Here is a 23,996-nt window from a genome sequence, read left to right on the forward strand (position 1 = left end):
ACGCGGATGCTGACGGGGGCGTTGCCTTGCGGGTGACCTCAACCACCGGCTCCGACGTCAGCCATCCCTGCCTCTTGCCGTGCGGTTGTGGCTTGGGCCCTGAGGACATGGGCGAGGTGGAGGGCGGCAACGACGTGAGATCGCTGGCTGGAAGAGCTGCGGGCTTGAGGAGAAGAGGCGAGAGGAGGAGGGGCAAGGCAGCCGAAGAGGGGAGAGGCGAATGAGTTGGGCGTGGGGCTCGAGGGAGGACGGGGATTCGGGGCTAGGGTTTTCACAGCGCTCCCCGCACGTCGGTTATTGTCATACCCTGATCGGAGGCAAACTCACTTCATTTGCCTAGGTCTACATCCAACGAGACCCACCTGTCATTGACTTTTGATGAAACTAATGATGTGCAACACGAATGAACGGTGCAACAACTGCCAGCGTAAAAACCGTACCACAGTAAAGAAAATCGAACGATGGAGGGGGATTAGCGATGGCAAGTGCCTCAGGTGGGCGGGTAGCATAGCGTCCTTTATATGTTCGATACTCCTACGTACGTACGTAGTACTACTCCTAATTACCCCCGCTAGTAATTGGCATGCATTGGTCATTACTCAGTGAGGCAGTTGATAATCAAGGACTTAAAAAAGACGGCTAATGGTTGGAATGCAATATCTTGCGAAACCTTACTTATTCAGTGTTGCTTTACATGATTATAGTTAATCAGTGTTAACCAGGTGGTATTTGTCCGCTTCGAGAAATGAGGGCGCACAAGACCACCAGCCATCAACCGAACTCATGTGTGCAGTAGATGTTTGCGAACCTTTTCTAATTTGTGCTAGATTTACAAACTAGGGAAGAAACATAACTTGTTTAGTGTAAATGATCTGCAGCGGAAAAAAATCTGTAATGCGTTGTACGAAAAAACCCACTAGAAAAATGCTAGAAATTACAAATATTGAGTGCAACGCTTGATAAATCACTAGCTTGTAATTTTTGAAGAAAAATATGTAAGGATACGTTGTAATTAAAAAAACTATGGATACAAGTCCAAACCATCGGGGGCCTTATTCTGATGTGGCTTAATGCTCGCGATGGTGGCAAGATGTCAGTTAAGTTTGAGTTTTGGGGGTGACCTGACATCGACCGCATCGATGCTGCCAATGCTAGGACACAAGGTGCGCAACTCTTCGTCAAGGCGGTTTGCTAGATCGAGAGTATTGATTTGCTTGTCCGGCCGGACAATGGCATGGTAGACATAGTAGATTCACACAAGCTGGATCTGAGCCGGAACTAGCGGATGTTGCCAGAGCTAGGACCGCATGTGGACCTAGTCATGCATGGTGGTATGGCGAGAGGGCCGCCTTGATCGTGATCGGAGCATTGGCGATGAACCTGATACGAAGGATTACATCATCACTCGCACTTATGGTCGGGGTTGAGATGGGGGTGACAATGGTGGGTGGTATCGTGGTGGTTTGCTAGCTATGTTGGTGAAGGACGGTGATAGTCAGCTGACTAACGTCTATGGCTACCATGGATTGGGTCAATAGATAACGGCTACGGTCGGCTAGGTAGGCTAAAGCGACGATGGTTTTGGTGAGCTTTAGGGGAAAGCCTAGTCCGACCCTGTTAAATGTCAGCATCAATGATGGCCTGGCACGTGGTTCCTATTCTTGAAGGCAACATTTTTTTAGAACGAAGGCTCAAGTCGAGTCTGGCTTTAAATTAACAAAGCCATCAACCGATCAGGATTACATCAAACGTCAACTTACATAGACGAAACAAAGAAACAAGTCAAAGGATACAGAGTGATGTGCAAGCGGCTAATAGGCTTCCTACCATCTACAAGCAAAGATGAAGAAACTAAAGAACAAGACCAGCTTGAAGACAGTGAAGCCCTCCACGGAGTGCAATCCACCCTGCCGAGACACCGCCAAGCCTTGAGGAGACCCAACTAGCATGTGAGTATAACGCTGACAACTCCATAGACTCCGACCGAACTGTTGACAACCTCCTACATCTCCGAAGGGGCTCCCTAGCTCCTCGCCTGGCACGAGGCGTCGATCTGTCGGACGATGCAAACGCTCTCCAAAGAGCAAAGGTGTACAACCTATGCCATTGCCTCCAGGAGAGCCAGACCAGGGCACCACCAACTCGCGTCGCCGAGCTCCACAAAGGCAAACATGCACTAGTAGAAAACAGGGCTATGGTCCAGGCCGGCTCAGCCCATTAGTCCCGGTTCAGTGTAGAACCGGGACTAATGTGGGCATTGGTCCCGGTTCGTGAGCCCAGGGGGCCAGCCGGGCCACGTGGGCCATTGGTCCCGGTTCGTCTGGACCTTTTGGTCCCGGTTGGTGGAACGAACCGGGACCAATGGGCCTCGCTCCTGGCCCACCACCATTGGTCCCGGTTGGTGGCTTGAACCGGGACCAAAGGCTCCCCTTTAGTCCCGGTTCATGCCACCAACCGGGACCAATGAGGTGCCTATATATACCCCCTCGCGCAAGAGCAGAGCACAGTGCTCTGTTTTTTCTGGCCGAGGGGGAGAGGGCTTTGTGGTGCTCTAGCTCACTTCCTGTGCACATGAGGTGTTCGATGGAATGCCCGAGCCACACTACTTAAGCTTTCTCCTCTCGAAGCTCGACCTCCAAGCTCCATTTTCCTCGAGATTTGTCTAGATTTAGCAGTCCGTCACGCCCCGTCCCCGTCTTCACCGCCGTCGATCACCCGCGCTGATCTCATCACCGACACCACCATGGTGAGCCTCTTGTTCTTATCTTCTTTCTGAAAGGAAAAATATTCTTACTTGTCTGTTTAGATAGATACTTGTATCATTTTCTTACATTTATTATTGCATCTTATATAGTGCGATGGTTTTGGTATCCGCCCCCGTCGGCCCTCGTCCTGTCTATGATTCGGATTTGGTATGTATATTATCTTCATAACTATTGGTTCATTTATTGTTTATGAAAATTATGCCGACCAACGTGACATAGATTTTATTTATCTAGGATGTATGTGAATCGGAAATGCCAACCGACCCTATTGTCGAGAGGTTAAATTTAGTTGAAGAAGAAAACAATTTGTTGAAGGAAAAAATAAAAAAAAAATTGAGGAGGAGAAGATGATATTGGAGTTGCATGTTGCGGATGTCGTCGATGATCACAAGATCAAGATGGATGCAATGCGCTTGAAGATTAGAAAGATTAGAAAATATGCCATTCATACCGAGGCTTGGTATCATTATGCCGTTGGATCAATTGTTACCTTGGTTGCGATTATGATCGCATTTGTTTTCGCATTGAAATGTTTTACATAGTTTCAATGTATGGTTTAATTAATTAGATGCTCTGGAGAGCTATATGTTGTTAGATGAGAACTATGTATGCACTTTGGTTTTAATGTGATGATGAACTTCTATTAATTTGGACACTTAATTATATATAATGCACGCAGATGAACCGGCAATGGATGTACGGTGACAGACACACCCGCGAGTACATTAAGGGCGTGCATGAGTTTCTCGATGCGGCTGAGGCAAACAAGCAGAATGGTTTTATGTGTTGTCCATGCACTGAATGTGGGAATACGAGGTCTTACTCTAACCGGAAAATCCTTCACTCCCACCTGCTTTATAAGGGTTTCATGCCACACTATAATGTTTGGACGAGGCACGGAGAAATAGGGGTTATGATGGAAGACGGCGAAGAAGAAGAGTACGATGACAACTATGTGCCCCCTGAATACGGTGATGCTGCAACGGGGGGAGCTGGTGAAGATCAAGAGGAACCAGACGATGTGCCCAATGATGCTGCCACGGGTGAAGCTACTGAAGATAAAGAGGAACCAGACGATGTGCCCGATGATGATGATCTCCGCCGGGTCATTGTCGATGCAAGGACGCAATGCATTAGTCAAAAGGAGAAGCTGAAGTTCGATCGCATGTTAGAGGATCACAAAAAAGGGTTATACCCCAATTGCGAAGATGGCAACACAAAGCTCGGTACCGTACTGGAATTGCTGCAGTGGAAGGCAGAGAATGCTGTGGCTGACAAAGGATTTGAGAAGCTACTGAAAATATTGAAGAAGAAGCTTCCAAACGATAACGAATTGCCCGACAGTACATACGCAGCAAAGAAGGTCGTATGCCCTCTAGGATTGGAGGTGGAGAAGATACATGCATGCCCTAATGACTGCATCCTCTATCGCGGTGCATACAAGGATCTGAACGCATGCCCGGTATGCGGTGCGTTGCGGTATAAGATCAGACGAGATGACCCTGGTGATGTTGACGGCACCCTCAGGAAGAGGGTTCCTGCGAAGGTGATGTGGTATGCTCCTATAATACCATGGTTGAAACGTCTGTTCAGAAATGAAGAGCATGCCAAGTTGATGCGATGGCACAGTGAGAACCGAAAGAAAGATGGGAAGTTGAGAGCACCCGCTGACGGGTCGCAGTGGAGAAAAATCAAGAGAAAGTACCGGGATGAGTTTGCAAAGGACCCAAGGAATGTATGGTTTGCTTTAAGCGCGGATGGCATTAATCCTTTCGGGGAGCAGAGCAGCAATCACAGCACCTGGCCCATGACTCTATGTATGTATAACCTTCCTCCTTGGATGTGCATGAAGCGGAAGTTCATTATGATGCCAGTTCTCATCCAAGGCCCTAAGCAACCCGGCAACGAAATTGATGTGTACCTAAAGCCATTAGGTGAAGAACTTTTACAGCTGTGGAATGGAAATGGTGTACGCATGTGGGATGAGCACAGACAGGAGGAATTTAACCTTAAGGCGTTGCTGTTCGTGACCATCAACGATTGGCCCGCTCTCAGTAACCTTTCAGGACAGACAAACAAAGGATACCACGCATGCACGCACTGTTTAGATGACACTGAAAGTATATACCTGGACAAATGCAGGAAGAATGTGTACCTGGGCCATCGTCGATTTCTTCCGACCAACCATCAATGTCGAAAGAAAGGCAAGCATTTCAAAGGCGAGGCAGATCACCGGAAGAAGCCCGCCATGCGCACCGGTGATCACGTGCTTGCTATGGTCAATGATTTACACTACGTAATCTTTGGAAAGGGTCCCGGTGGACTAGCTCTTCCGAATGACGCTGAGGGACACGCATCCATGTGGAAGAAGAAATCTATATTTTGGGACCTACCCTACTGGAAAGACCTAGAGGTCCGCTCCTCAATCGACGTGATGCATGTGACGAAGAACCTATGCGTGAACCTGCTAGGCTTCTTGGGCGTGTATGGGAAGACAAAAGATACACCTGAGGCACGAGAGAACCTGCAACGTTTGCACGAAAAAGACGGCATGCCTCCGAAGCAGTATAAAGGTCCTGCCAACTACGCTCTTACGAAAGAAGAGAAAGAAATCTTCTTTGAATGCCTGCTCAGTATGAAGGTCACGACTGGCTTCTCGTCGAATATAAAGGGAATAATAAATATGCCAGAGAAAAAGTTTCAGAATCTAAAGTCTCATGACTGCCACGTGATTATGACACAACTGCTTCCGGTTGCATTGAGGGGGCTTCTACCGGAAAACGTTCGATTAGCCATTGTGAAGCTATGTGCATTCCTCAATGTAATCTCTCAGAAGGTGATCGATCCAGAAATCGTACCAAGGCTAAGGAGTGATTTGGCGCAATGTCTTGTCAGTTTCGAGCTGGTGTTCCCACCATCCTTCTTCAATATCATGACACACGTCCTAGTTCATCTAGTCGACGAGATTGTCATCCTGGGGCCCGTATTTCTACACAATATGTTCCCCTTTGAGAGGTTCATGGGAGTCCTAAAGAAATATGTCCGTAACCGCGCTAGGCCAGAAGGAAGCATCTCCATGGGCCATCAAACAGAGGATGTTATCGGGTTTTGTGTTGACTTCATTCCTGGCCTTAACAAGATAGGTCTCCTCTTTATTTTATCGGGAACGAGGGTCGTCGAGAGGTCGAGGAGCGGTAGAGGAGAAACCCTAAATAGAAAGTATCGTCGGTGTGAGATACATGTACCATCGGTGTCGGACACTACACCCACATCCCACAAGTGGCGCGGGCTTCGACGCCCACGTCACTTGTGGGACGTGGATGTAGTGTCCGACACCGAAGGCCACATGTATCTCACACCCACGAAACTTGCTAGCTATTTAGGGTTTCCTCTACCGAAAAGAAGAGGAGAAATAAATAAGAAGAAGAAAAAAGAAGAAAAAGAAGAGGAGAAGAAGAAAGGAATAGTGGAGAAGAAGAGAAAATAGAATATATTCTATTTTCTCTTTTCTCCCCTATTCCTTTCTTCTTCTCCTCTTTTTTTTCTTCTTTTCTTCTTCTTCTTCTTCTTCTTCTTCTTCTTATTAGCCGGAAGTAGAGAGAGGTTTCCTAGTGTCAAAGTATTGAAGAAATCCATGCCTTCATCATTAGCCGGAAGTAACCAGGGCATGTTGGTACGAAGTTCTGCAAAGTTATTCTGGAATGGAGTCCCGGATAGAATAATCCGCTTTTTGGTACGAATTCAGCAAAGGCCTTCCAAATAGCGATATTCGGAAGGCTCTTGCTGAACTTTGTACCAAAAAGCGAATTATCCTATCTGGGACTCCGTTCCAGAACAACTTTGAAGAGCTTCGTACCATCATGCACATGTTACTTTCGCCTAATGATGAAGACATGGTTTTGTTGAATCCTTTGACACTAGGCAACCTCCCGACCCCTCGGCGATCCTCTCGAACATGAGAGGAAGAAGAGGGTCGTCTAGGGGTCGAGGGTTCCAGGGTCGTCGAGGGTTCGAGGGGTCGAGGATCGCCGAGGGGTCGAGAGAGGTTTCCTAGTGTCAAAGTATTGAAGAAATCCATGCCTTCATCATTAGCCGGAAGTAACCAGGGCATGTTGGTACGAAGTTCTGCAAAGTTGTTTTGGAATGGAGTCCCGGATAGAATAATCCGCCTTTTGGTACCAATTCAGCAAAGGCCTTCCAAATAGCGATATTCGGAAGGCTCTTGCTGAACTTTGTACCAAAAGGCGGATTATCCTATCTGGGAGTCCGTTCCAGAACAACTTTGAAGAGCTTCGTACCATCATGCACATGTTACTTTCGCCTAATGATGAAGACATGGTTTTGTTAAATCTTGAGACACTACGCAACCTCCCGACCCCTCGGCGATCCTATCGAACATGAGAGGAAGAAGAGGATAAAAAAAGAAGAGGAAGAAGAAGAAAAGAGGAGAAGAAAGAATAGAGGAGATCTTCTCCTCTTATTTTTCTTCTTCTTCCTCTTTTTTTTATCGGGAACGAGGGTCGTTGAGGGACATAGATGTAGTGTCGTCGTTGTCGATATATACCCCCTCCCGATAGCTTACTATGATTAGGTAGCTAGTTCTACGTTTGGCACTAGTATATCCATCTATCATGTTTGAATAATAATTGCCATGTTGTAAATATTTGTAGAAACTATGGACACCACCCTAGACGAAGCAACAAAAGAAGCGTTGTTGAGGGACATAATCGCAGAAGGAAGTGATGCCATCTCGTTGTTTCTCAACGAAACCGATGGTCTGGAAGGAGAGGGTGAACAAGCTGGCTACGGTGACCTAATGCCGGTGCAAGAAGAAGAACATGAGGACGGCTCCGGTGACCGAACCGAGTCCGGCCAGGTATATATATTAGTTAAGCCTATGCTGACTAGCTGATTGATGCATTCATTGTTTTGGTATGTACACATATTAATTAAGTCTTTGTTCTTTTTTCTAGCCCTCCGGATCGAGCACAACTTCGGTAAAGAGACGAGGCCCGAAGAAAAAGTTGAGCTCGGATGAAAAGTTTGAGATCATAGCAATCGCGCCCGACGGCCAACCTATTGAACCCCTCCGGACAAAGAGCGCATTTGTTGCTCAGTGCGGGGTTCTGGTTAGGGACAAGATCCCGATAAGCATCCAGCAATGGTTTAAGCCGGCTACAGAAGACCCTGAGGTCTCTTATGTCAATGATATGCAGAAAAATGATCTTTGGACTGAGCTGAAGTCAAATTTCACCCTACCACCTGAGGATAATCCAGAGAACCCAGTTAAAGAGAAATTAATCAAGTCTTTTGCTCTGAAGAGGATGGCAGAACTATTCAGGAGGTGGAAGAAAGAGCTGAATAAGTTTGTCGAAAATAATGAGACACCAGAATTCAAGGGCAGATATGAGAATATCAGAGATCACTGGTCCGCATTTGTGGCCCACAAGACATCGGAAAAGAGTAAGAAGATGTCGGCGACAAACAAGCAAAATGCTGCGAAGAAGAAGCTTCACCATTGCACGGGGTCAGGTGGCTACCTCGTAGCCCGGCCTAAGTGGTCCAAGACTGAGAATGATCTGGTTCATAAAAGGATCGAACCAGAGACAATTAACTGGCCAGACCGTTGCCGGACTTGGTTCTTCGGGGCTGGCGAAACCCTGGACCCTGAAACAGGGAAGTGCATTTGGACGAACGATCAAATGGACATACCAGTCAGTAAGCTTAAGCAGTATATCGAAGCAGCGCAGGAAGGGACGTTCTTTCCAGACAGAGAGAACGACGTGCTCACAATGGCCCTCGGGAATCCTGAGCACCCTGGACGGACATGAGGCACGCCAGGCTCCGTTCCGTGGAAGGTTGGGTTTCCGGACGCAGGCGGTTACAAATCCCATGAGAGGAGGAAAAAAGTGCAGCAGACACAAATGCAGGCGCTGCAAGCAAGGGTGGACGCGATAGAGGAACGAGAAGCAAATCGCAGCAAATGTACTGCCGAAGCCTCCCCCGAAGCTACCCCGCCATCTCAGCGCAGAAGCAGCGTGGCTTCCACCGAGCTGCTTCAGCCAGAGCATGCCTTGACGGCTCCTGCCAGCTATCCCGTGGATGCTATCACGGAGTCTCAAAATTGCCACCTTATGACGCAATGGATGAATTTGAAGGTCAAGGCGGCTGTTGGCTCTGTTTATCCTACTGAACCCGGCGCAACTTTTCACTGCCGGCCGATTCCAGAAGGATATGCTAGGGTGATGGTGGATGAGATAACGGAGGGATTTGAGGACCTCCAGCTTGACCACCCTACCGGTGAAGGGGAGACTCGGCTGGGGTCTGCTTTGAAGACTCCATGCCTATGGCGGAAGGAGCTCATCAACCTTCCGAACTGGACGCCTCCTCCTCCTCCTCCGGCGAGTCAGGGCACTCCGCCTCCACCGCCTCCTCCTCCTCCGGCGAGTGACGATCAGGGCCCTCGGCCGGCTCCTTCTCCGGCGCGCGGCGGCACTCCGCCTCCTTCTCCGCCTGCGCCGACGCGCCCGAGCAGCCAGCCTCCTCCTTCTCCGCCTCGTCAGCAAGGGCGGAAGAGACTTGCCGCCGCTCCAGCTGCTCCGGCGCGTCGTAGTCCTTCTCCTCCGCTGCTTAAGAAAGTAAAGAAGACAACCGCTACGTCTGCTCGGTCGGCGTCTAGCAGTACAACCAGAGGCGGGAGGACATACAGATTCGGTCCTTCTCTGAAGACTCCAGAGAAGTTACCATACGAGAGGACCCAGGAGGAGAACGCCGAGATCGCGCGAGAAGAAGTGAAGAAATTCTTTGAAGGGGTGAAAGCAAAGAAACATCCACCTCCGGAGGAGAAGGTAGATCGGGTGAAAGTGAAGCGCACTCTGGCTGCCCTGACAAAACCACCGAAGTCTGATCCGCCGAAAGGAAACTATGACCGCATTATTGGAAAGGAAGTTGCCGAAGCGGAGCGGTCGGGAAGTACTGTCAGTGATCAAAGGCTGAAAGAACGACGAGCTGGGAAACAAATTGCCCAGCTCGGCGAACAAGCGAAGCAATCGTGCCCCCCGCTCAAGGTGCCTAGCCACAACGTCGATAATGATCCGAGGATGGTGCCCGGTTATAGCAATCTTGCAGATTACCTGCCCGACGAAGTACATTATGAACCCATGGACGTGCAGATACAAAGATACGAGTACGGGAAGCCTCTCGTCAGAGATGAAAGGTCTCTATCAACGATGATGCGAAGATGCGAAGATTGCATGATTGGTACTTGAAAATCTGCAGAGACTCTGGGGGGAGGAGTACTTTGTATTTGAAAGTTAAAAAGGAGCATGACCTCGTTGGAATTGATCTGTTGCCTGTTCCATTTAAGGAGTTCTATCAGTTTTTCAATCAATTGGCCCTCGATAAAGCAACGGTCACCTGCTACTGTCTGTAAGTACTACTACTTCTGTCATTAAGTCTCTCCATATAGCTCAGCTCTTTCATTGCATGTATTTATAATCATCCTCACTATATTATGCAGATTGAAGATCGTCGAATTGAAGAAAAGACAAGTCGGTGATATTGGGTTCATTAACACATATCTCATAGATGCAACTCAGGTTAAATTTCATGCCACAGAAACCGAGGCCAGCATGCTAGAATCGTTGATAATAAATCAAAACAAAGATATAATACTCTTTCCTTACAACTTCAAGTGAGTGTTACTGTCTTGTGCGTATTCGGTTTCCCTTATATATTAGTCAAGGTTATAGTAATGTAATTGATGAGTTATGCATGCGTGTGCAGTTTCCACTATATTCTCCTACATATTAAGCTTGAGCAGGGACTAGTAACCGTCTTAGACTCAAGACGAAAAGATCCCAAGGACTATGCAGACATGACTCAAATACTCGAGAAGTAAGTTAAATCGATCATTATCCACCATATCAGCAACTTTGTTCATTTCCTGATATATCAAGTAATTGTTTTCTTTGTCCGGCAGGGTTTGGAGAAAATTCACCAGAAAAGCTCCGGAACTGCCGAAGGAGCTGCAATTTAGACACCCGAAAGTAAGTACTAGCTATAGTAGCATTTTAAGCGCATCTACTAGTCATTCAAGCGCTAGTTTCATCAATACCATTTGGCATTCTTGCTTATCAGTTTGATTAACCTCTATTTCTTGTAAAGTGGTTGTGGCAGCAACAAGGGAATGATTTCTGTGGATACTATGTTTGCGAGTCCATCCGCCACACGACCTGTGAGCGGGGCTACACTGACGAATAATATGAAGTACGTAAATAACAACATTCACAATTTTATTTTATTACCATCATTTGTGTTGAGTTTCATTCATTCATATATATATGTATTGACCCCCTTCTTTAAATTAGATGTTTCGGAAGCGGGATGAACTCCTAGCACCAGCTCGCATGCGAGGAATTCAAGAGGAATTGGCGGCATTCTTTCTTGACCACGTGATCCCTGAAGACGGAGAATTCTATGTTGACCCTGAATCCGTATGATTATATTTGTAAGAGATAATTACTGTATATATGTAGCCGGTAGTGTCAGATAGATATACGAGAACTTATTGTTCGACCAATCTCTCGAAGAAAGAGAGGTGGTCGATATCACTTCTCTCTGTATGCATACATGTTCATCATGATCTTCTGTTTCCTTCGTTTGCTTACTAGCTAGCCAGCGTGTCTAGTCCTCTCTATACGTATGTATAGTACGTAGCGTCGACCCAGCACGGACATAAGAGAGGACACTTCTCTCTATTAATTATAGCTAGCTAACACAATATATGAAACACCAAAATTAACCCCCCAAAACCCCCAACCCCCCCCCCTTTCAAAAAAAAACAAAAAATCCAGCCATAGAAATGCTGACGCGTGGATGCCTATTGGTCCCGGTTGGTGCCACCAACCGGGACCAAAGGGTCTCCTGACGGGGCTCTGCGCACTGCCCACGTGGAGGGCCTTTAGTCCTGGTTCTGGATTGAACCGGGACTAAAGGTGGGAGGTATTAGTACCGACACTTTAGTCCCGGTTCACGAACCGGGACTAAAGGCCCTTACGAACCGGGACTATAGGCCCTTTTTCTACCAGTGATGGCACTGGGAGGGAACCAACACGCAAGGAGAAGCAAAATGCACGGTGGGACTGCTGATGATAGAGCAACAATGGTGGGAAGCCACCGAACCTGCTGGTGGCGCTGCATCCACCTCGTCCCCGTCGCCCACCTTCATCTTCCTTGCTACCACAGCCAGCCCTGGCCTCCAGCTCATCCCCGCCCGCCCACCTTGCTACGGACCGCCTCAGCCTTCGCCTCGTCCCCCACATCCTCACGACTGCCTTGACCTTCGGCTCATCCCCGACGCCGACATCCTCACGGCTGACCCCGACCTCCTCACGGCCAAAGGGGGTGGGCGGAGGACACCGCTGCGGCAGCATCAGCAAGTTGGCCGGAGGTGGTCGTCCCTCTCCCTTCCCTCCAGTGCTATCCCCCAATAGGTAGTAGTGTGGATCTTCCCAAGGTGCTACACTGTAATTTGTCCTCATAGAAGGTACGCATAATCCTCCATATGAGGTTCATCATCAACACCCCAGCCGGGAGCAAGGAGGCCTTCTCGCAGCGCCACCATGCGTGTCTAGGTCCAAAGTTCTTTTTCTAAAAAAATTGTACAACACATCCCTGTATATTTCTTGTTCAAAAATTATGAGCTCATGATTTCTTTAGTGTTGCACTCAAATTTTGGATTTTCTAGCATTCTTTCTAGTGGTTTTTTGTACATCTAATGCAAATGTTTTGCGCTACAGATAATTTGCACTAAACGAAATTTGTTTCTCGTTTACCTGGTAAAATCTAGCGCAAATTAGACAAACTTTGCAAACATCTATAAGTACTAGCTTTCGGCTGCAGCTTAGGGCAGAAAGTAAACAATCAGCCAAAATGTCATCAAAGTGGTGGACCCCACCGCTCACCTGAGTTCGGTTGCTGGCTGGCTGTCCTGTGCGCCCTTGTCCCTCGAAGCGGACAAATGGGAGTAGCAACCACTTTGTCGTACTCCTCCTATTAGCAGTGATTAAGTAATGTTTATGCAACTAATAAAACATAACTAGTGCATTCGAATCATTTGAGGTCTTTTTTAAGTCCTTGATTTAATGCTACAGTGCTATTTAAATATAGCGCCGACTCAAACGGACGCGTCCGCTTTTCGTCTCAACGCGCCGACCCAAATGGACGCGCGTCCATATTTCGTCCGCCTGCCGACACATTCGCGGTCTAATTTTGAGCCTCATTTAGGTCGACGCAGACATGAGACGGAAGCGCGCGCCGTGCGCCAACTACTACCCCTGGCCCGCCAGTCGGTGGCAAAGACTACACCATTTCCCTCCACTTTCCCAAAAACCATCCCGCCCGCACGCACTCCCCGCCGCTCGCCATGAACGACGCCCTCGATGCCACTGCCGGCCTCGCCCTCCTCGCCTCGTCCGACATCACATCCGTCCCCTCCGGTAAAGGCAAGCCCTCCCCCCCCTCCCCGGCGCAAGACCGTCGCGTCGTCCAAGAAGAAGAAGCATCTAATGCCTGAGAAGCGGGCCGCGGAGTCGGCGAAGAGGAAGGGTTGGAGGCACGCGGCGGACGCAAGGGACGAAGCAGCGGCTGCGGGGGAAGACCAACTCCAAGAAGAAGGACAAGCGGGATGTGGCATCGATCGCCTTGATCGCAACCGTGGAGAGCATGATGACCAAGAAGGACTCAAGGGAGGGGAAGCATCGGCAAGACAAGAAAGAGCAAATGAATGCCTTCATGGAGATCCAATGAGAAGGCTTGAGATGAAGGCGGAGAAGCAAACGAGAATGCTTGAGATGGAGGCGGAGAAGCAAGCCAAGATGCTAGACATCAAGGCCACCAATGCCAAGACCAAGGCGAAAGAAGTGGCTCTCGCTAGCATGATGACGGGGTTGGAAATCAAGAAGGTCGACCTCAACACCGTGTCGCCGAGGAAGAGGCCATGGTTCGAGAAGATGCAGGACGACATGCTCAAGTTCGACGGCGAGTGATCTATGGCGGCGACTTCCATCCCTTTTTTGCATGCCGGGCAAGTGTGTTGTCATGACCACGACCGAGATGGCGTGGTTGAATTTCCCGCCCCTTTTTGTGTGCTGGCATTTGTGCCGACCGCTAGCAAGTGCGCCAATATGAACTATGTGGTGTTTTTTTGGAGTTGGCATTGTATGTCGGCCGCTGGCATGGTGTCGACATGAACTTTGGGCGACGGCATGGCCGCTAGCATGATCTACGGCCGCGGGCCTTTTCAAATTTGTGTGCGGGCATGAAACTGGTCTAGGGCGTTGGGCGCACTGCTGACCCAAATTATAAACAGGGCGGACGCCGAACGGGCGGCCGATTCAAATGGACAAAATCACTATCTTTTTGGTCGGCACGTTGGATTTGGTCTTACTCCTGTAGCAATCTGAACTCAAAATGCAACTGGCGATCACAAGTTTTCAAGCACTCAAGCTATTGCCCGGCAGTGCACCGTTGAGAACTGGAACAACTTATAGATGTGGAGAAAAAACCAACTCATGCTAGACTGACATACTACGATTAGGAACCGAAACATCAAGCCTAGCAGAAAAGAAAGCAACAGTGACTACTGACTACAAACAAATCATAACAATGACATCTATGCTTAACATGCTCCTGGGACTTGTAGCATGGGTGGCGGATGTTGGTCGGAGCTCGGCGATGCCACTACTCGCTGTACAGGCATGCCCCAGGTCTCCTCGCACTTGTTGCACTGCAACTGCTCCAACATGCCCGAGCTGTACACCTTCAACTCCATCCCGCCGGCGGACTTGACCAGCTGGCTGCCCTTCTCGATGCCACCGCTGCTGCCCTTGCGCTCCTGCACCTTCACGCCCTCCACATCGCTGCTGCTCGTATTGCATCTGCACATGCAAATTGTCGAACAGGTTAGCCCCATTGATCCAAATGGAACAGAACCGCGGGATGGAGTAGCAGTAGTGTAGGGCTTGGATGATGATCTCACTTGTTGCACACCTCCAACTCCAGCCCGCCGGTGGCCCTCGAGAACTGGCCGCCCTTCTCGCCGCCGCCGTCGACCTGGAGGGCTTGGATGGAGATGCTCTTGGGCATCACAGCGTGTCGCGTGGCCATAGGAGCAGAGGGTACCTCGATGACCATGCGGCAGGCCTGGGGGGTTCCCCTCCCTCCCCCCCCCCCCCCCGCGCGTGCGCGCTCAACCGAGGGGCTCCAACCCTAGCTGCCGGGTCACCGCTCCTTCCTCTCCCTCCCCTCCGTCGCTGCCGGTGGTCAGTGCCGGGCATAGCTTATGCGTGCGACCGTGGCGGCGGAGGCACCCCTCCCTCTCGCGGGTCATAGGGTGACGCGGGGCGCCCTGGCTCGATGGTGTGACCCCAATCTGGACTGCGGCGGGGACGATCTGGTTCATGACGGCCCAGATCCGGATTACGACGGTGTGGCGGCCGGCTGGCATCCTAATGGCGGCTGTGGAGGTGCCGGCGATGGCTGTGCGCGGCGGCGTCGGAGGCGGCGCAAGCTGCGGGCGCGCCGGCCTGCCCTGTTTGGGCGGCGACGGCGGCTTTGAGGGCCTGGTGGTCGCGTCGGCGGCACCTTTAGTTAGATCTATTCTGACTGGTGCAGCCAGCAATGGTGGTCATCACTTTCGTCAGAGGTGGCCAGCCCGTGGCTGGGTGGTCGAATATCGAAATTCGTCAGCAGTCTCGGCTACGAGTCGGGGAGACATAGTTGCCGGTGAAAACCGAGCCGTTGGTGGGCGATGGCGGCATTTTGCGCCGTTACCTTGATAAGGCGTCGTCGTGTAGCAGTTGTCAACCCACCCGTGCTGCTTCAGGGGAAACCCTAGGATCTGGTCTTCCAGATTGGACGATGGCGGTACTACGGTGTTGTTTCTCTCTTGGGAGTATCGTTTGTGGAGCAGCGCTGGGAGACAAAGGCGGGAGGTGGAGCGGCTTTGTCTTGCACGGAGCATCGGTGGAGCTATCAAGTCATGGCTGACCGACAGGTGCTAAGCTGAGTCATGCCTGGTTGGCAGGTGCTACGCACGATGGATCTTCCAGAGTCTTCGCGTCTAGACGAACGAGCGCAGGGCGGTGGTCTTGTTGGGTGCCGTGGTGGCGGCGACGGATGTTTGGACTGGCAAAGATGATGCGGATCTCTATCCTAAAGATGGGTCAGTGGTCCGATGATGATGGTGGCTTCTAAAACGTATGCATGTGGTGTGCCCTTTAGGTAGGCTGCACTGGCTATTGGCCCCGGTAGGTTATGTGGATGGATCAGCGACGACGCCAGTTTTAGATATGGGGAGTGAGAGCACTCCATATTATCGAGTTTGTAGGTGTGAGTGGTGGCTTCGGGTGGATTGATGTATATACTTGCCAGACCTTTGTGGGATAATTAATAAAGATGGCTATATGCATCGATTGATGCAGAGGCCGGGGCTTTAACCTCCTTTTCAAAACAAATGCGGCGGGCCTGGGTCTTCTAGTGCGGGTGGCGGAGCTCGGCCATGCCGTGTGCGAATTGCCGGGTCTCCTCGAACACCAGCCCGCCGGCGGACTTGACCAGCTAGCCGCCCTTCTCCCTGCCGCCGCCGCCCCCTAGCCTGCGCGCCCTCCACTTCATGGCTCATAAACTCATGTTGCTCCTGGCATTGCATCGATACAAGCATTTTATGGAACAGGTGAGTGTCATTGTTCGTAATGGAAGAGAACTGCAGGATTCGAGATGATCTCGTCGAGACAAAATTCACCGGCTTCGTCATGCGATGCTTGCCTTTGGCACCCCTCCTGGTCATTTCCAGGTAGCCGGTTGACTGATGGAGATGCTCTTGGGCATCACCATCTGCCCCGTGGCTGCGTGCTTTTCTGCTGGGAGACGAGCGCTACATGGCCTGCACCTCGGGGGAGCTGAGGTGGAGAGGATGGAGAGGAGGCGAGGCGCGCCATTGGCAGCACGGGGGAATTGGCATGGCCTGCGTGTGCACGTGCCGAGGTGGAGGCGGCGTAGCTGCTCGGCCAGTGTGACGGCGGCCGCTGAGCATGGCGAAGCGGCCGCCGAGGCCGTTGTTGGCGACGCGGAGCCCAAACCTGGAATACTCGTGGCGGAGCGCAGCGGCCTCGCGCGCAGCGTCGCCATGGTCGACGCGGAAGTCGGAGTATGACGAGGACGAGCAAGGCATCGCACATGGGGACGCCCTCGGGCTCGGGGTGCCGCGCGACGTGGTCCTCGGGCCCGGGACGAAGCTTGTGCAGCCGCTGTAGAAGCAGATATTGTCGCCCATGCTCCGGCGCGAGCACCTCCCTCCCACTTATGCCTTGGGGTCATCGTCCCCGGTAACGTCCGACGCAAGGGCGGCGAACGGGTTGGGCGGGGCGGAGACTCCGGTGGTGGTCAGGTCGACGGGGACCTCCTCAGGGGTCTCGTCCTCCTGCACCTTGAACTAGATGCGTAGACCTGGCGCCATCTTGGAGGCGGCGTGGGGGAAGCCGAATTTTCCGGTGCCGCGCTCCGCGCTCATCTGCTCCTCCTTCCTCCCTCCTCCTGAGAAAGAGCGATCCAAGCCGAAGTGATCCCTGATGGCCCCCACCACCCAGCCCCGTGCTCCCGTCGTATGCCGCCGCACCACCCCTCCTCCGCCCGGCTCGCGCCGTCCCATCGCGCTGGCCAAGCACGTCACCCCCGCCTTCGGCCTTCCGCCGTCACGACCATGGCGTTGTTCCATCACATCTAGCTTGAGGTGCAGCTCAACGACACGAAGGAGCAGGTCCAGTCCTTCTTCTCGCAACCGGTATCTCTGCCCTGGTGAACCCCTTCGGCGCGTCCCCACAGATGTGAGTGGGGACGACAAGCCAAGGCCTAATCGGAGGGGCTTGCGCCGGAGCGTAGCCGACTCCGGCGATGGCGAGCTTGAGCAACATCAATTACGAAGAGTCTCTGGATAACTATATATCTACCTATACTATGGATTTAGTATGGAGTCAAATATAGTAAATATTAGGCACAGGTGCGAGTCAAATAAATATCAACATTTATACTAAAAGTTAATACATGTTAATTTATAAGTCATTTTTCCAACTCACAGTGATTGTTAATTTTTATGGTGAACTTAAACATTTTTCATAATTGATTTACATTTCTCAATAAAATACACACTAAAACATGTTTCTATCTGTTCAACTTAAATGTGATAGTAAGGCATGAAGAAATTACATGTCTTCCTGGATTTATTTGTGAATCTTCTATTAATGTAGCATATCTGTATTGATTTTATATAGGCAATACCTATGATTTCCATAGACTAAGGGATACCCTCTAGATCTTATGGCTAATAGTCTGTTTGTAGGTCGAGATTCTTTCTGCACCATCCAAAATTAAGTGTAAACACAAAGATTCAAGCATGATGACAACTGTCATATAGGACCCATTTTATTCCTCCTATAAATATATATCCTTAGCGGCAACAATACACTACAAGCATTTTCCACTTTCTATCAATGCGGTAGTTTACTTACAAGATTGAATCCAACTAACGCACACCCCTCCCTCTATTGGCTACCAATCTAATCTGGGCAAGAGTAAACAAGCATACGAAGAGAAATTTGCATCCATAAACCAAACATAAAGGCATCCATAAATCTAAACATTAAGCACATGATCAAGCTCAGAGCTAGGGACTAAATCAGATTAATCATAATTATGTAGCGCATCTCATATGGCTATTGTCTACTAACTATTTTTGTACACTTGAAAAACAACTCTTGGCCGAGCCCATGGATTCTCTTCCTCTCTACTTGTCAACTACAAATCCTAGTGCCTTGACTCTGTGTGTGTGTGCGCGCGCGCGCACTAGTGAAGCTATGTACAAAGTTGCAGGTGCCATGCCCCTCCCCCAGCCTTGGCTAGTTTTGTGGAGAATGTGTGTGTGTGAGAGAGAGAGAGAGAGAAAGAGAGAGAGAGATTGGGGGAGGGAGCTCCGTCAGCTACGTCCAGACTAACGAACTTGAGGAGGATCGGAGCAAGACAAACTCGAAAAAGAAGCGCCACCATCTGCCCGAGCGTTGTGCCTGCAAGAACTAAAAAGCCCTAATCTATAAACTACTAATCGGAGGAGAGGCACCGGGATTCCCCTCCCCGCCACCAACACTGAAGCGGCAGACGAGGGGAGGCAAATCTACAGACTCGTCAGTGAAGTCTGGAAGAGAGATTTTGTTCTAGCCGTCTAAGGTCAGGGGAAGAAACTATTAAGATGGGTTCTGCATCTCCGGAAAGAGTGTACTTCCCTCTCTCCATCTACCTTGCCATGAGACGGCGCTGCACGTCGCATGAGGCGGTGGGAATTTTCGATCGGGTGACGAGGAGAAACGAACGCATGTTAGACGCCTATGATATCGAAAAAGAAAAGAAAATGTATTGCTATCGTAGAAGGAACAAAATCCTCATCCGTATAAGGCTAGAACTCAGGATCATTTTTTTTCTATATATACAGTTTCCGTCGTGTGCGATCGATCTGTATTAAGCAGGCCGTGGTACTTGTCCGAGTAGTACAGGAATTCTAATACAATCCGTACGTGGTATATAGCATATGTACCTAGCACCACCGATCCGCCGGACGAGATCGGAAAGCAAGCAATCGGCATAAGGCCGCCAGCTTCTGGTACGTACGTACGTGCTCTCGCCCGAAAAGTCGGTTACGATGGACGTCGTCCCCGCGGCGGAATCTCCCAATCTTTACTTTCTCGACCTCGTGAGTTCCGGCCCCATGCTCATCGACCGAGGTCTCGTTCTCCCGGACGGCGAGGTGGACAACCACTATCTCCCCGTCGACAAGTTCGAGCTCCTGCGCATCGATGACAGTGTTGTGTACAAGAACATCGGCGACATCAAGGTGGTCGACAGGAGCCACCTGTACCCCGGACAGTTGGTCGGATCGGCCTCCGACATGGGCGGCCAAATCGGCGTCATCACCGGCGTCAACACCATGCTCAACCTGGCCAAGCTCGACAACAAAGGCCTGCCAATCAAGGTCATCAGGGGAGTGCCCCCATCTAGCCTGCGGCGCATCAGGAGCCTCAACCTTGGCGACTTTGTCGTGTCCGGGCCGTGGCTCGGCCGCGTCGTGGAGGTGTCGATCGACATCGATGTATTGTTCGATGACGGAGCCGTCTGCAGGGTCAGCGATGCGGAGTCCAAGAACCTTGTGGCGGTGTGTGAGAACCGCCACACCAGGCGTCGCTGCCAAATGAACAGCATATTCCACCAGGGGCAGTCCGTCGGCGGGCCGGACGCTTGTTCAATCTTCAAGGCGGCACGGTGGCTTAATGGCTATTGGCATCCTCAACGAGACCTAGGAACCATCATGACGCTGGAGACCTCTGGCGTCCTCGTCTACTGGGTTGCATCAATGCATTGTGGCACCGACAAGGAGCTAGTGGAGGCATCCGCTCCTCCGGCCTACCAGAACCCAGACGATCTAACATTTTTCTGCGCCTCGTACGATTGCTGCTGGGGGCTTGCTGACCGCTGTTTTTTCCTTGAAACTAGTTCCAACGAAGGGGGTGCAGCTTGCTCTCCTGATCAACATCATGATGATGATGATGATGATGGGGAGGAGGAGGAATATAATGCATGCTCAGAGGACAATCAAGAAGAGTGTGAAGCATCAACCTCTCAGGTGGTACCTCCCACGAAGCAGAAAGATGCGAGGTTTTATCGGAAGCAGCTAAGGAAGTTTGTCTTTGAGGGCCATAGACGGGCACAACGGTCACAAGTCATGAGACATGTGGAGGTGGAGTTTCCCATGCTCGTCGCCAACACGTGCACCACCGTAGACGTGCTGTGGCAAGACGGCACACGGCAACAAGGCAGACCTTCAGCGACCATCGTCCCCTTTGGGATCTGGAATGAGCAAGAGTTCTTCCCCGGGCAACACGTTGTCGCCAACCTTCCTGTTAATGCCACCGTTGACGCTATTGATGACATGACAACTATTAGTGTCAACAACGGCATTGCCGCACCTGGAACTAGACCAGCGGAGCGTGTGGGCATCGTCAAGAGCATGCAATACGAGGACCAGACGGTTTGTGTATCATGGTTCAAGACGCCAGGGCATCCTGATGAGGCTAGGGAGGTTGAGTGCGATGATACCGTCAGTGCTTATGACCTAAGATTGGACTCTAACCACTCTGCTTACTATGGTGATATTGTCATTCGTATCCTACCATCAGTATCAACAGATGACGGCAAAAGTGCACCCTTGTTACAGGGAAACAAGAAGAAAAATGCCGTTCCCGCCAATCTTTCATGGGTGGGGCGGGTAGTTGAACTTTCTAATGGGCACGTCCAAGTCAAGTGGGGTGATGGTAGCATGTCAACGGTACGTGGGTAGTTTCTAGTACCTTTCTTAGATCTACAACTATGTTACATTCTCTACTAAACTCATTAGTTGTTGTTGATTTGTTTGGGCGAGCTGCAGGTATGGCCCCATGAGATCGTTGTCGTCAATGACGAGAACTACATGGAGCTATGGCTTGAAATGGGCGACTGGGTAGAGGACGATGGCATTGATGACGCACCCGAAGAACCGGTTGCTGCCAACACGGTATATATCTATCTTTGTAAACATTATCCACTTGGGGACTATTTTAGTTTCTCCTGGTAGGCACCAAATTAAGTACTATTTATACTATGATGATAATATGATTTTATGGATGGATTCACCTCAATTGATGTGGCTATATGTGTTTTGACCTGAAACTGTAGGAATTTCTTCCGGCAGTCATTTTTATAGATTTTCACCTCAAATGATATGGCTATATGTGTTATCTGATTTTAGGACATTGATCTTCAGAATCTAGATAACGGTGTCGAAAGCGTCAGCACGACAATGTCAAGGACAAGACTTTTTGGTTCTTCATTCCGGTCTTTGCTCCAATTGACCAGCGACATGGTGGCTCGAGGTAAAGGATACTTGATGAACTGGCGATCATCGTCGTCGTCGTCGTTGCCAAGCTCAGAGTTACCCGCGCCCGCAAACGATGATAGTATCGGTGGTGCTGCAGTGGGGACCAGCGATGCTGCTGTAGATGTGACCAGCCATGGTACCTGTTGCTCCGATGAATCGTTCTGCTTTCCACGTTTCGATGTACTGCAGATCAGCCCTCTGGATCACCACTACCTTGACACTACGGACCAGGTAATTATATACTCCCTCCATTTGTTTTTAGTCTGCATATAAAGTTTGGTCAAAGTCAAGCTTTGTAGAGTTTGACTAACTTTATATTAAAAAATATAAACATTCACAATATGAAATCAATATTATCAGATGCACCATGAAACTATTTTCATACCATATAGTTTTAGTATCGTAGATGTTCATATTTTTTTATATAAATTTGGTCAAACTTTGTGTAGTTTGACTTTGACCAAATCTTATATGCGGACTAAAAAGAAACGGAGGGAGTATGTTAGAAAATGATGAAGAACGTAAGTAACTATTAAGTTTAGAGTAAAGAAGGTTTACATGCACAATATGGTTTGTCTAACGCTGGAATCCATTTTACGGCATTCGTTTTTTAGTGCAAAACTAAACTCCCTAACTTAAAATTAGTAAATGACCACACAACATGTTACAAGTCATTACAAAACGTATTTTGCTAAATGTAGAACTTTAATCAACGCTCTTTTTTTCAAGGAAATGCAGGGCACTAGTCGTGCGAAGAGTTGGGCTAAAGCAGTGCAAAAGGAATGGAAAATTCTGGAGAACGACTTACCAGGTATGTGAGTGTAGCTCAAAATACATGGTCCATATGCATGGATACAAATGAATATCCACTTATTTAATTGCAGAAACCATCTACGTGCGAGCGTTCGAGGACCGCATGGATCTGCTCCGGGTGGTGATGGTGGGCGCGAGCGGGACACCGTACCATGACGGCCTCTTCTTCTTCGATCTGCAGCTACCTCCTTCGTACCCAGATGCCCCACCGCAAGTGTATTACCACTCCTTCGGCCTACGCCTCAATCCAAACCTCTACGAGTCTGGTACAGTGTGCCTCAGCCTGCTAAACACATTCGGTGGCGAGGGCACCGAGGTCTGGTCCTCGACGGCGTCAAGCCTCCTCCAAGTCGTTGTCTCCATCCAGGGCCTTGTCCTCAATGACAAACCATACTACAATGAGACTGGCTATGAGACAATGGTCGACAAACCGGAGGGCCTCCGCAATGCGCTGCCCTACAGCGAGAATGCTTATCTGCTCACCCTCCGGACCATGCTACACCTTTTACGTCGGCCACCTCAGGGATTTGAGGAATTCGTTAAGGAACACTTCCGCCATAGGGGAAGGTTTGTGCTCAGGACATGCAATGCGTGGCTGCAGGGAAATATTGTCGACAATGCTCATGCCACTGAAGTGAGTAGGAAGCAGCCGTGCTCGGCTGGGTTAAGGCTTGCACTCACCAACGTGGTGCCAAGCCTCATGGCGGCCTTCACAGAGATCCGAGCCGACGGGTGCGAAGAGTACCGTAGCTGTGAATCAAATTGCCATGTGCTCTCAGCAACTCACTAGACAGATGAATATGTGATTGTGAGACCTTTGGTACACCTACAGATTAGTTTGGATAGGGAGGGGGCTACGTCAAAATTGAAAGGGGGGGGGGGGGGGGGGATTAGCTGAAAAGTGGGGTACGCAGATATATGATTTTTGGTGATGGTGGTGGTCTTGTAATCATTCACATTTTTGTTCTACAACAATTACATACTCCTGTAGGTTACGGATTTTGCTATGCTTATTAAACATGCTTCCCTTCTATAGCTATATAATAACTTCCAAAAGTCATAATTTTGGTTAATATATACATTTCTAGGAAGTTAAAGAGAGTAAACTGCGAAAGAAATGAGTTAAGGAAAACACTTTTTTTGGTGTAAAACTACAAATTAATTAAGATGGTTTTGTACTTAAAGTAGATCATAACCATGTTATAACAAGTGTCGTTCTGTTCTGAAATGATGGTTATGTACCTTCTCGCTGTTTCATGCTTTTTGTTCTACATTTGTCTGCTGTTAATTTATCATGCTAAATATTATAAAGAAAGTGATGCTATGGGGTATCTGCAATGCATGAAAAAAAATGTAGAACCACAATGATCGGAATTGTACATCATATGGCACTTTGATCAACA

The 23,996-nt window shown here is 49.6% G+C and overlaps 1 protein-coding gene across 1 annotated transcript; it reads left to right on the top strand.

Annotated features, from left to right (window-relative positions):
- The first annotated feature begins 19,512 nt into the window (after window positions 1-19,512).
- On the top strand, window positions 19,513-23,383 carry LOC125546478 (putative ubiquitin-conjugating enzyme E2 23). Its single transcript, XM_087514545.1, has 5 exons — window positions 19,513-21,192; window positions 21,292-21,417; window positions 21,652-22,011; window positions 22,510-22,591; window positions 22,665-23,383. Exons 1-5 carry the CDS (start codon window positions 19,513-19,515, stop codon window positions 23,381-23,383), a joined length of 2,967 nt encoding a protein of 988 aa, XP_087370671.1.
- The last annotated feature ends 613 nt before the right edge of the window (window positions 23,384-23,996 follow it).

Source organism: Triticum urartu, chromosome 3A (assembly GCF_056163025.1).
Source record: "Triticum urartu cultivar PI428250 chromosome 3A, HENAU_Tu73, whole genome shotgun sequence".
Taxonomy (NCBI): domain Eukaryota; kingdom Viridiplantae; phylum Streptophyta; class Magnoliopsida; order Poales; family Poaceae; genus Triticum; species Triticum urartu.

What these genes read in the sequence shown, in the direction of transcription:
- LOC125546478 (XM_087514545.1), top strand. Translation starts at nt 19,513, where the DNA reads ATGGACGTCGTCCCCGCGGCGGAATCTCCCAATCTTTACTTTCTCGAC. An exon ending in AACCGGTTGCTGCCAACACG is followed by an intron (nt 21,418 to 21,651) that starts GTATATATCTAT and finishes ATCTGATTTTAG; the next exon opens with GACATTGATCTTCAGAATCT. An exon ending in ACCTTGACACTACGGACCAG is followed by an intron (nt 22,012 to 22,509) that starts GTAATTATATAC and finishes CTTTTTTTCAAG; the next exon opens with GAAATGCAGGGCACTAGTCG.